Genomic DNA, 13,444 nt, shown 5'->3' on the forward strand with positions numbered 1-13,444 from the left:
GTTCTATAATCTGTCCATGTGGCTACTGGGTGCTTGAAAAGTGTCCAGTGCAACTGAACTACTAAATATTTTACTCTAATTTAAATTTAAATAACCACATGCTGCTAGTGACGACATATTGGACAGTAGAGAACTGGAGCAATTTTTCTCAAAATGTAAAGAAAAAAATCTCAGAAGCCCGCATTTTAACTTATTATTCAGGTGATTCGTACAGGCAATGAAATTTGACAAGTGCTGATCTGGAATATGATTCTCAAGACTGGCTTCACATTAGTGTCACCTGGGGGAGATTTTAAAAGAAAATGATTCCTGAGCCACAACCCCAGAAATTCTATTTTAATTGGTCTGGGATGGAATCCAGATATTAGTATTTAAAAAAAGAAAAAGCTACCTCCCAAGGGCAAGCTTGAGAGGCCTAGAACATATGTTTCTCTATGGGATTCAGCACAAAGATAAATATATAGATAATGGTTTGGATGCATTTATAAACAACTAGTAAATACAAGTGAAGTCTTATGATGTCATTAACAAGGGATGTTAATGACATCAGTGGTTACGATGAATTGCTTGATATTCAGTAGAAAAATTCAGCTTGAAGTAATCTTTTGAAATTGCGTGAAAGTCTTTAGCCTTTTGTTTTATCCATAAACCGCACAAATAATACCTAGTCGAAGACGGTGACATGCTGAGATCACCTCTTAAATACACAAAACCTTTCCAGTTTGCTGGTTTATTGACAAAGGGCTTGACGACTCCTCACCTGAGTCACCTGACAGTTCACTCCAGCACAGCAGCTGAAGGAAGGCGGTCCCCAATCTGCGGCTCTCAGAAGGCCTCTGGGCCAGGGCGATAAGGTCCTGCCCTCCCGCCCTCCTTGGGTGAAGTCAGCGTCCCGGCAGGAAGTCAAGTCTGGATTGGCCGCCTGAGCGAGCACAGGACCTCCGCCTCTGGGTCACGAGTGCTAGAGCCCTCCCCTGTCCTCCCGCCCGGTGAGTTCGCTGTCGTCCCAGCAGAGAGTGAAGGGGGCGAGGCCACCCGGCGCGCAGGCGGAGTGACGGGGCTCCGGCCGCGCTCGGCAGGTGGGACCGCGCGAGGGCTCAGCGGGAAGGGGTTCCGCCGCCAGCCCCCAGCGCAGTGAGTACAGCGACTCAGGAAAACCCAGGAGCCGTGCAGGGGGCGTCTCAAGAGTGTTCAAGTACGTGCTCATGCTTAAAAAGAAAAACCAAGGCTCAGGATAAATACGTGCAAACACTGTTAATTTTAGCCAAGAGACAGGCAGGCAGTACTTGCCGGGAGATTTGAGGAAATTAACATGAAACTAAAAACGAAATCTTAGTTGAAGTAGAACAAACTATTGATCAGGACATAACAAATACTGATTTAAAAAAAAAAAGTCTGCATGGAAGTTTAAATTGCTAGGAAAAAATTTAAAGGATGAATATTTACTAAATGAAACAAAAGTAGTAAAATAAAAATGTATTCATATGGCTTGAAAACACATCAGTGCATACTTAAAACATTAAAATAATGTTTGGTTTTACTTAACTTAGCTATCACCTAATCATGTGTCCTTTTAGTCATATGATAACTTTTCCAGATACCTCCTGCATCTCTGACCTATTGCAACTCTGATATCTCAGCAGCAGTCCACCTGCTTAAGCAAATAGCTCCTTAAGCCGCTGCAGGGCTGAAACTCTCTTTGAGCCTAACAATAAACCTATTATTATTTTTATTGAATAGTGTTGCTGTGTCAATGTTTAATATGCTTCAGTGTCTCTTCCTCAACTCCCATCCCCATGGAGGATGTTTTCTTACCAGCAGTATGTTTTGTTTTTTTGGTTTTAAGAAAATCCACGCAATTTCAAGTGAATGTTTTCCTTACTAAAGTTTATGGACTAATTTTGAAGTTATCGCTGTTTTCAGTTACACTGTTCTTAATAATGCTAAATAACATTTTGTAGGTAGTTGTATATTTAATTTCTGCAAGAACACATGAGAAACAATACATGGACCTTTAAGTATTTCTCACTGTAACATAAAATAACAAGGAAAGGTGATTTCAAGTGTACTTTATTCAATACATATCCACAAGAAGCTCTCACTATAACATTAAATTTGGAGAGGAAAAAAAGACTGCATTATGCTCAATTCTATTCCAGAGGGCTTATTCCAAAGGGTCAATGTCCAAAATGGTATTGTGGGCTCTGTTCACCTCCTGTGATAAAATTACTTGTGTGTTGTGTTTTTTCAAGTGTAGCCTGTGCAACTAAAAAGGTAAATTGTGTTCCACATAGTATCTTATTAAAAATATCTTATTCTTGATTATTTGTGGTTTTGGTCCTTTTCTTCATAGAGAACCAGAGCTTTTTAATAAGTTTAGTAGTGTTGTCCAATAGAACTTTCTGCAATGATGGAACCTATTATATTACAGGAGACTTTCTCACAATAGTACCAACAATTGTATTCGAATCTTGGAATAAGTTAGGTGTTGAAGCCCTGAAGACTAAGATGGTTTGGTTTTTTTAATTGTAGGCTGTGATAAAAAAATATTTGTTGATAGAATAAATGAAAAATTGAATAAACTAATATGAAGTATGGATGTAATATATAGTTGCATAATGTCCTAGTTATCTGCAAGAAAAGATCTTTTGGAAAGCTCAATAAATATCATGTATTAATCACAATTTGTTCACAGGTTCACAACTTCTCAATTGTTTCATTTTTATTTCTTTTATTTCAGAAGTTCTTGAAAAGTACATCAAGTCTAAAGCAACCCAACTCACTCTCCGGCAGTGCTGGAACCATGAGCGATAATGAAACAGACCTAACCATTGGTTACATCTCCTCTTTCTTAGCTATCCTTTTGTTTGGCTCAAACTTTGTGCCACTTAAAAAATACGACACTGGCGATGGTAATTATTTCCCTTCATTGTTAACCTTATGTTATTTTTAAATGCAATGTTCTTTTTTTTTTTTTTTGGTCTTTTTAAAATGATATCTACAAAAATAGATTTTGTTGGTTTATTCCTTATACCTAATGAATAGAGCTTAAAGTAAATCATTTGATAGTGCCCCTGCCAGTTTATCTCAGAGGTGGTCAGTATAGGATGACCCTTAAGATTGTGTTTCACAGTAAAGTCAGTGGGGGTACTGTCAGGAAAGCTTTTTAGCCATACCTGTTATATCTACAAAGGTAAGAAGTTATAGTCAGTTGTACTAATAACACTTGTCTTAAAAACACAAATCTCCAACACAATTGATATATTAGAGAACAATTTGAGCATAACACAAATTTTGCGCTTGCTTACGTGCAATTTTGTCCCTTGACAAAACACTAGGTGAACACAGAAACTTGCACCCGGATTAATAAAGATGTGTAATGATACACAAAATGCACACACGCACACAGACATTCACACACACTTCAAATGTCTCCCAGCTCCCTCAGCTCACTGCATGGGTTATGAGGCATCACACCCATCCACATCTGGTGTCAGAACCCTCATCCAACACTTACACAATAACCACAAGCTGCAACCCTTCTGAAGCCTACTTCCCTAAGCAAACTTCTAGTCTTTTTCAAATTAAAGTACCCTATTTATTGCAGCTTTCATGTATTTAACCAATTAACCGGTTAAAACTGTACTACCATTTTAATTAGGTTCCAGCCTTTTGTTTTATACATCACTGATGAAGTGTTTGAGTGTTGTTCCCTTAACCCAGTTTTCCTGATGAACTCTGTGGTTTTTATTGCATGATTTTGCATAGTGCAGTGATTTTCAGGAATGCACCTGTTATATTATAGCAGAAATGACGGTAATGTAAATTTTAGGAAAGGAAAAGCAAGAGTTATTTTTACGTACTTTCCCTCCATATTGAAGCCAGGAGAAAGAACTGGCCATATGACAGTGAATACCTGCTGAGAATTACTTCCCTGGTGGTATTTACTACCAGGGAAGTAGCAGTTGTGTTATCCCCCCAATTCATTGTCTTCATACTACTTAGGCAATGGGATTACAAATTGTTTTCCTCCAGGACCTATCTTCTCTTTTCCTTTGGAGTTGAGACAGGAATGGAAACTACTAGAAGAAGAACAACAGCAACAACAACAACAAAATGAGTAGAGGACCTACCTTTTAGGTCTTTCACAATTAGCTGGGTAATCCTGGGTAAATCTTATCAGCTCTTTTGTTTTCAGCATCCCATTTGTAAAGTGAAGAACGCATAAAATGAAGTTCCTTTTCATCTATCTGATCCTTTTTTTGCCATAAATGTTAGCAGCCATTTTTTTGTCTCTGCTCCACTGTGAGATTGAATAGAAATAGGCAAAAATCTTCCAAAGTTAGAGTCAAAAGTGATACACTGAATATATTATAATTGCCTCAGTGTTTTTTTCAGTGTCAGCTATTTCCTTAGCCTTTTAATTCCCAAATCTTTGATGATGCAGAAGCCTCAGAGAGGTATAGATATATCTCATACCACCAGGTGATCTTCAGATAACTGGCAAATGACAACTCAGAGCACAGAAAGTAGAGTAGCCCTGATCTAGAAGGCTAATTTTCTGTACGAGGCCTTTATGTGGCCATAAATGACTTTATTTTTATGCCAGAGGTGGCATAAATGATCCCCAAAGGTTTAAATCACTGTTTGCTATTCTGAAGTTTTTAATGCCATATTTTTAGTAGCAATGGCATTAAGTGTGGCATCTGAATGAAAATATAAACTTAGTTTTGCCAACACTCTTTGGTAGAAAATTCTTGATATGTCTAATGGGAGGGAAAAAACGAATCTTAAGCAGGAACGCAATGGTGTGTAGGCTTTGGAGTCAAACAACTTGTATTTAAATTCCAGTTCAACAACCTACTAGCAGTTTGGACAAGTTGCTTAATCTCAGATTCATTTTCTCTATCTTTGAGCTAGGGTTAATTATGATGCAGAGTAGTTGTAAAAATGCAAAGTGTTTGGCATATAGGCATTCAATAAATTGTGGCCCTTCCTATAATAATACCTCATTGATATTTCTAAACACTAATTCATTCAAATCAATTTGAACCACTAATACCAAGTTCTTTTATTTCCAGGAATGTTTCTCCAGTGGGTACTTTGTGCTGCCATATGGTTGGTTGCCTTGGTGGTCAATATGATATTACATTGTCCTAAGTTTTGGCCTTTTGCAATGCTTGGGGGCTGCATTTGGGCAACAGGTAATGTATGATATAAATTATCCTTTTATCATTTAATAGAATGATCAAAATAATTCTCATTCACAATTGGAGGAAATAGCACAAATACTAATTCTGAATTATCCTTACCCATAGATACTAGAAACTGACCATCCTTCAGATGCCCAATAAATATTTTTGGTGCATTATCTGATTTGTTTTTCTCAATTATATCTTTCTAAGTTCCTAGAGGAAAATTATTATAATAAAAATGTTTCAATTATTCTTCATCTGTTCAAGTGTAACTCATATTATTTTATGTACTCTGGCCTTTTTTTAGCATATGTATCAGAAAATATTTATTAAATAGTAGTCTCTACTCACATCATTTTTAGGATTTATCCTAAGTACGATACATACATTATCATTTAAAAAGGGTTGGTTAACAGAAAAACAAAACAAACAAAAATCTTCTCTCTGTTGCCTTATCAACACCTGAAATTATATAACTAGAATTTATACCTTTGCTTGGCCAATCAGAAATTTTTCCCCTCAATTAATATAAATACACCCCAAGAGAGCTTTTTAACAATGAAAATTTCAAGTATCAAGGATATTTAGAGATAATTTTGTTAAAGGCAAATAAATTTTAAAATGTTAGAAATGTATTGGTTACCCACTTAATTTGAATCTCTGAAGGATTAAATGATTTAGTGAAGTTCATGAGTTACAGGATAAAAGAGTTAACTTTCAAATTGCCACTAGGATTTCCGTTATTATACCTCAGTATGATTGTTTGTCATGTCTAATGGGGAGAAAGGAACACAGTAAGCATCCACCCAGCCTGCAGATCTTTATAACCACTACAGGATTTATATTCACCCAGCAGGTTCCACTGGGAGTCAGGAGGGGAAGAGTCTAATTTGAGAAATGTTGCTGATGTGGACGCTCCAGGTCAGAGCAACTGACAGGATATATAGGAGGATATGGGGCGTAGAGGAAAAGGAGGAATATAATGATATAGGGATTTTATTTTAGTTGATTGAAAGGGTGGTGGTATTGACATATGTGAGTAAATAGGAAAAAGAACATGTTTGAAAGGGAAAATGATGGGTTCAGCTTGGGACCTTCTGAGTTTGAAGGTCCTGGTGTTTCCACAGTGCAGGACATCTGGTTGGAGATTTCTCATGGGCAGTTTGGAGCATGACACTAATGCTCTGGAGTAGGTCCAGGCTAGAGCTAACGTGCTGGGAACATCAGCCTAAGCCGATAGCTGAAGTCCTGAAATTAGGACAAGTTCATAAACAGCCATATAGCAAAGGGAGGAGTATGTTCAAGGGAAAATCTTTAGGGGATGCCTAAATTTAGAAGATATGATGAGAAAGAGCAGCCAGAGAAAGAGCTAAAGAGAGAAACAGGAGGAGAATCAGGAGATGAAGGCATCTTAAAAGTCTAAAGTGAAAACCTTTTAAGAGGAAATAATGGGACTGAGGCCAGACTGTAAAAAAATTGATCATGGACTTGGCCCTTGATGACCCTCTAGAGCATAAGATAATGACTGTGGGAATCCAGATGACAAATCAGCTTGGGACAGCAAAATCTGGGTTCATATTAGGCCCAAAGTCTTCTGCTAGTGGTTGGCCCTGGTTTAAGTCTAAGAGGATGGTCACTGCTAATTTTACCACTGACAGCTTCTGCAGAGAGGCATAGAATAGAGAGCTTTGTTAAGGAGGAAGAACATCTGCACATTTAGGCAAGGAGCTAATCCAACATTTTTCTTTGTAAGGTTTTTTCCCTTTGCCTAGTTCTTTTAGCAATCATAATCATAAATTTAATGCCAAAAGGGGGGTAATTTTATTTAAAAAATAAGGAACTGTGCTTTAATAAATTTGTCCAAATCCTACAAGCTCCAGTTGAAGTTAGACTAAAAACTAATTCTATTTATAAATGTATTTTCTGTATTGGAAATAACATGTTTCTTCTGTATATTACATCTACAGGGAACATTGCTGTCGTCCCAATTATCAAAACCATTGGTTTGGGCCTTGGAATCTTAATCTGGGGATCATTTAACGCCTTAACTGGCTGGGCGAGCTCAAGGTAATACAAATGAAGCTTTTTCAGCTAAAACTCCCTGTACCTATACCCTGTGTAAGGCAAGTGTTTACTGAGGAGAATGGCATGATCCTTATTCCTACAGAGGTTATAGCTGGTAAAACATATACATAAAATATGCCACTTTTAATATGATTTTTCCTAGGCCAGGCATGGTGGCTCACACCTGTAATCCTAGCACTCTGGGAGCATGAGGTGGGAGAATTCCTTGAGGCCAGGAATTTGAGACCAGCCTGAGCAAGAGTGAGACCCTGTTTCTACTAAAAACAGGAAAAAAGTTAGCCGGTGTGGTGGCACACATCTGTAGTCCCAGATACTTGGGAGGCTGAGGCAGGAGGATCAGTTGAGCCCAGGAGTTTGAGGTTGCTGTGAGCTATGATAACTTCACTGCACTTTAGGCTGAGCGACAAAGTGAGACTGTGTCTCAAATAAAAAGAAAAAAAAAGATATAGTACAGAATTATATCTAGGAAACAGAAGTAGGGAGAGAAAAGGGGAACTGATGTTTATTTTCCCTTTCTACTGTATAACAATTTGCTAGATATGTTATATGCATCATATATATGTCATATTTTCACAAATATATGAGGTAAACACTATCTTATAAAAGAGCAGATACACAAAGAGCTTGAATAACTTGCTGAAGGTCACAGAGCTAAGAAGCTAGGATTCAAAGCCAGGTCATCTAGTTCCAAAGCATATATTCCTCCCTCTAGAGCAGGATCAGCAAACCATGGCCCAGTTTTCCAGCCATTTTTGTAAATAAAGCTTTATTGGAACACACCCAAACCCATCCATTTTAAATATTGTCTGTGGCTGCTTTTACACTACAGTAGCAGAATTGAGTAGTTGCAAGAGAACATCTGGCCCACAAAGCCTAAAATACTTCCTCTCTGGCCCTTCAAGAAAATGTTTGCCAACCCCAGCTCTAGAGTCATGCTGTCCAATAGAGTAGCCACAAGCCACAGGAGGCCATTTATATTTAAATTTAAATTAATTAAAAGTTGATAAAATTAAACATTCAGTTCCTCAGTTGGACTAGCTGGATTGCACATGCTCAGTAGCCACATATGACTGGAGGCTGCCCTATTGTACAGTGCAGATGTAGAACAGTCCCATCGTCACAGAAAGTTCTATTGGATTGTGCTGCCCTTGGTCAGCATTAAAATTAACATTTAAGTCACATTTGGGAAAATGAGTAGAATGGACGGTGTTATTCTCACCTTACTTTTCGGGCTCATCATTATAACCACCTCAAAACAACGAAACAAACTAACTTACTAACCTCAAATACTTTCTTTCCTACCTTGTCCCCATTCCCTGCCCTGCTTTTTACGAATACTGTTTTCTTTTTCTTTTCCTTCTTGCCTCCTTTTCCTTTGGCCCTGAATGGTTCTCAGTGATTCTTGATAATGATCATGACAATGTCAAGGCATGAAAAAAAAAAGAAGTTAAGATGATGCCAAAGAATCAGGATATTAACCAAAATGTTATTTAAAAGTTTATTTCAAATACTATACAAAATTGCAGCCAATTATTTAGCCTTTAGATAGTCATTTGAACTATTTTTTCCTCCTTTTTTAGTCTTAAGAAAGGGACACTTGCAAGTACTTTTACGTATACTAACTCATTTAATCTTTGTAACAAACCTGTCAGGTAGGTACAATTACTATGCCATTTTAAACATGGGAAATTGAGACACAGTGAAGATAAGTAACTTATCCAAAGTCACAGTTAATACGTGAGAGAGCTAGAGTTTGAACCCAGGAATCTGGCCCCGAGTTTATGCCCTCAAACATTATTACAATGAAACATTCCAACAATATCTAATTTGATGTGACTTTCTGAGTTTTCAGGTTTGGCTGGTTTGGACTGGATGCAGAAGAAGTACCAAAACCGCTGCTAAATTACATTGGAGCTGGGCTATCGGTAGTAAGGTACACAGCCACTTCTAACAATTTAGCTGTTCTTCCAACCATTTAGAGTGCTTTTTAAAGATCCTGGTGTGTTTACATTTTTTAAACCCATGTTTCATAAAATCTATATGATTGTTCCTCAGATTCTTCACTTACAATGACACACTGGTTTTAGAGGACAAAAAGTGCAAATCTGGGCTCAAGAGCCCCAGCTTTAGCTCTCCAAAGCCCTTAAACCCCAGGAAATCAGCTCAGTTTTATCATCTATAAAATGTAGAAAATCATAATACATAGCTAATAAATTGGGATAAAATGGCATATTATTTTGCAAACTAAAACATGCTACACCAACAAATGTTCTGCTGGCTTCCTGGTTCCCTGGAATAGCCATCAACTTTTGCTCCTACTTAGTGGTCATTGCTCTGTCTCCTTACTCACTCCTCTCAACCTAGCTAGATAACCACTCTCTCACCTGTGAAAACACATACTCTTTTGAATACCTGTTTTGGGATGTAGCTGTGTCTAGTTGTGTGCACTCTCTGCATAAAGATGAAAATGACTTTGAATTGCTATATGGCAGTGTTCAGTCAATAAAACTCTAACAGGAACTGGGTCACCTTAAATTCAGTCCCCTTTCCTCCTTGGACTCCATTTATAGTCCCTGTCAGTGCTTCACATAATGGATAGCACTGCCTAGAAAGATTTTAGTACTTTTTTATTCTTCAGGGAAAGAATAGTATATTTGCCTTATTCCAGCAATGATGACATTTCCCCAGCCACATTCAGGAACAATCTCTTTGTCATTGAAATGTTGCCTAAGAGAGTACTCCCAGGCCAATTGAAGAGGAAATAACATAAATTATTCTAAAATAGCAGATTCCTGACACTTATTTTTGTTAGAGGCAATTTTATGTATTTTATACAATTCATACAGAATTCTAACTTTGACTAGCTCTCTCAAAAACGATTTCTTTATACCCCAAAATTGTAATGTAGCATGCCTTCTGTTTTGACTTAATGGTAATTTAAGGCTAGTTTTCCCAGGGCATCAGACATTGTTTTTCTTCATATTTCTTCTTTGTTTAGAAAGAATACATTCTCTAAAATTACAAGTCAATTATTCATGTTCCAACACTTCTACCTGTGTGACCTCGGGCAAATCACTTCATTGCTCCAAGCCCTTTGGTTTCTACATCTGTAAAGAGGGGATAATAATAGCACCAACCTCATAAGATATTTTGAGGATTAAATGAAATAAAGTATGTTTAGTGCTTTGTATGGTGCTAAGCACATGGTTAATGCTCTATTAGGTAGTTTTTATTATAATTATTATTTTTATTAATAACTATATATATTCAATTACTATTTCCCCTCTGGGCATTTGTTGCTTAACTTTATGTTAAACTAGTCAGTGCACCTGAGGAATCGTGCTGCTCAGTTTGGAGGTTGGTCTGTGGCAGATGAATTCAGTGATCTCTTCCTGTAATGTAGCCAGGGACCCTTCTATGTTTCTCCACTGAATGGAATTTCTAGAATCTGTTATTTCATCATTTTAAGTCAGTTAAATCAGTTTGTTTGGCATTCATTGAATAAACTTGGAGATTGATGGTCAGTGTAAAGAAACTTGGAATATAGTTGCATTGGTCTAGGCAAGATGTTGCTTTTCTTTTTAAAATTAAAATTATTGCTTCTATCCTCTGTATGGTGGAATTTTTTAAGGGTTGGTTAGATAATTTCTAACCAACATTTTACATTTTCTCTACATGATAAAAAAGGTAAGTGTCAGTCAATCTGTATAACCAAAACCACTCTAAGTATGTTAAACAGCATGGGATTTAACACAGGGAATTGTTTACAAGACCCAGTGTAGCAAAATAAAGAAGGTGGCACCACCCGTAACCCCAGAGCCCACACTCCAGCTGGCACTGCTAGAACAGTTGCCTCTGCCCTGACCCATTGCTGCTGCTGAAACTGTGGGAGTCGCCACCAAAGCAAAATGGTTTCTCCCATCTTTTCATTTTAAGCCAGTGCCTCCCAGGGCAGAACTCAGCTGCCAATAGAGGTTGCAAAAGGTAGTTTTCAGTCTACTAGGCCCCAGGGTTCAGGAGAGAGCAGATTAGTGTGGAAATGGATCTAACACCAAGAAACAATATTTAGGACATGTTCTTAAATGTTTGCTTTGATGAAGTTCCAGGAGTTTCAGGAGTTAAAACTCAATTAAAAAAATAATAGTGTGCTTTAGATTATCCTTCAGAGTCTGCTCGCCATTCCTTTTCCTTCTCCCCTGACTTGCCTTCCCTGGAGGGCTATGTTTACTCCCACAGCTTCAGCTATTATTTTACATTTGCAGGGAAAAATAAATCCTTGTTTCTAGCCATTACCTTTTCTCAGGGCCACAACCCTTGTACCCCACTGTGAACCAGGCTGGACATCTCCACATGGCTGCCCCGCAGGTACCTCCTATTCTGCAAAGAGAGTATATACCCGTTTTTTAGATGAAAAATGTCAAGGCTGAGAATGGTTAAGTGATTTGTTAGAGGGTCATACAGTTGTTTGAGGAAAAAAATCAAGGATTTTATCTACAGCCTCTAAGTATTTCTAACATATCATTCTGTATTGTTTATTAGAAAACACACTGGTCTATACAAAGTAGAGGGTTTTCACTGTATAATTTTGAGAATGAAATAAAATTGCCTTACAAATTACAAATATTAGCCTTACAAATTATATACACACATACACATATACATTTAAATCATTTAGATATATACAAATAATTTGGTTGTATGCATTTATTTTTACTGACTATTAAGTACTTTGAGGACCCTGAAGGAGATATAAGATGTTGTTTCTACTGTGGAGGGGGAAAGGTGTGATACATTTCCTCACCCATCATAAGGGTTATGGCCGACACTCTTATAACAGAAGGTTAACAAGAGAAAAGCATAACAAATTTAATCAAAGTTTTCCATGACACGGGAGCCTTCAAAAATCAATAGCCAAAGACTCAGGGGCTGAGGGGAGAAACCCAGCAGGACTTGAGTTGCACAGCATGCCAAAGCACCATACTTTGGGGTATCATTTCTGAGCCCCAACCATATCTTCTATTAGAAAATCTTTAGGAAAAGAGGTCATTGGGAATTGTGGCAAATGGTCTGGATTATGTGGTAACTATTCTCAGTGTTGGGTGAATTCCAAGAGGAAGATACAGTGAGGACTGGCCTGGGGGAAGTTCTCTGACCGAGTTCAGCACTTCGACACTTCTTTAGTTTGGGTAGGAAGAAGAGGGTGTGTCGGGCGTCCAGCTAAGGAAGAAAAACAAGCAAGAGCAAGTGGTTGTGAAAGATTGGGGAGGGGCGGGTCATAGAGAGCTCGGGGCAGGGAGTGGCCAGGGATGAAAGTTGAGATAGGTTGGGAGGAGCAGAATGCAGAGAGCCAGAAAAACCAGAAAGGAAAGTTAAATTTCATGTGGAAGGGAGTATGCCACTATTCAAGTTTTTAAAGCAATTAAGAGACTGAACTAAGGAAGCTAACTAGGAAATTTTAAATTTGTATCCACAAGATAGCATTTATTAATAATGTACACTACTCTGGACCTAGCCACCTACCCTATTTTAGCCTCATATGTGCTTTGAAAGCTTCTTATTTTCTTTTAAATTTTGAACCATGCAAGTGTATTAAAAAGCATTTTAAAGGGGATGTCAAAAGTAGACCAAGGTTATTCATTTTCTTAAGTTAATTTAATATTGTAACACATTTTAACATATTTGCATGGTTCCGAAGTTAGTAAGTGAAGCATTTGTTGCAAAGACACTGAACATACATAGTGCATTATGAGAGAGATACTAACAGGAAAAAGATCATTAGGCTCAGGGGTGTGTGCTTTTAGTCTCTTAAAATTCATCCTGGAGATCTTTCCATGTCACAGTATAGAGATCATCCTCATTCTTTTTCTATAGCTGCATAGTATTCCATTGCATGATCACATAAGTCACCTCACCTAAGTGTGGGTGTACATGTGTTAGTGGGCCTGGAGCAGGATTGCTAAGGTCACATCTGTGGCTTTGGTAGGCAGCCCCCGATTCTCCTCTGTGGGAGTCCTACAATCTTGCACACACATCAGGAATATATAAGGGTTCCTGTCCCCTATAGTTTGTCCAACTAAGGATGTTGTTAAACGTTAGAGGTTTGCCAATATAATAGGTGAGAAATATTATTTCAATGTAGTTTTCATCTGTATTTCTTTTACAAA

The 13,444-nt window shown here is 37.8% G+C and overlaps 1 protein-coding gene across 2 annotated transcripts in view; it reads left to right on the top strand.

The window, feature by feature from the left end:
* Positions 1 to 1,167: 1,167 nt before the first annotated feature.
* Positions 1,168 to 13,444, top strand: part of TMEM144 (transmembrane protein 144) — a 29,430-nt gene continuing 17,153 nt past the window's right edge. Inside the window, exons 1-5 of one of the 2 annotated variants that reach the window (XM_045552178.1) lie at positions 1,168 to 1,195; positions 2,741 to 2,912; positions 5,082 to 5,204; positions 7,163 to 7,262; positions 9,133 to 9,213. In XM_045552178.1, coding sequence (XP_045408134.1) covers positions 2,804 to 2,912; positions 5,082 to 5,204; positions 7,163 to 7,262; positions 9,133 to 9,213 — 413 coding nt within the window. In that variant the 5' untranslated portion in view covers positions 1,168 to 1,195; positions 2,741 to 2,803. Of the gene's footprint in view, positions 1,196 to 2,740; positions 2,913 to 4,129; positions 4,160 to 5,081; positions 5,205 to 7,162; positions 7,263 to 9,132; positions 9,214 to 13,444 lie in introns of those variants that run through there. The other variant, XM_045552179.1, reaches the window with a different exon arrangement.

The sequence above is a fragment of the Lemur catta genome, chromosome 5, assembly GCF_020740605.2.
Source record: "Lemur catta isolate mLemCat1 chromosome 5, mLemCat1.pri, whole genome shotgun sequence".
Classification (NCBI taxonomy): domain Eukaryota; kingdom Metazoa; phylum Chordata; class Mammalia; order Primates; family Lemuridae; genus Lemur; species Lemur catta.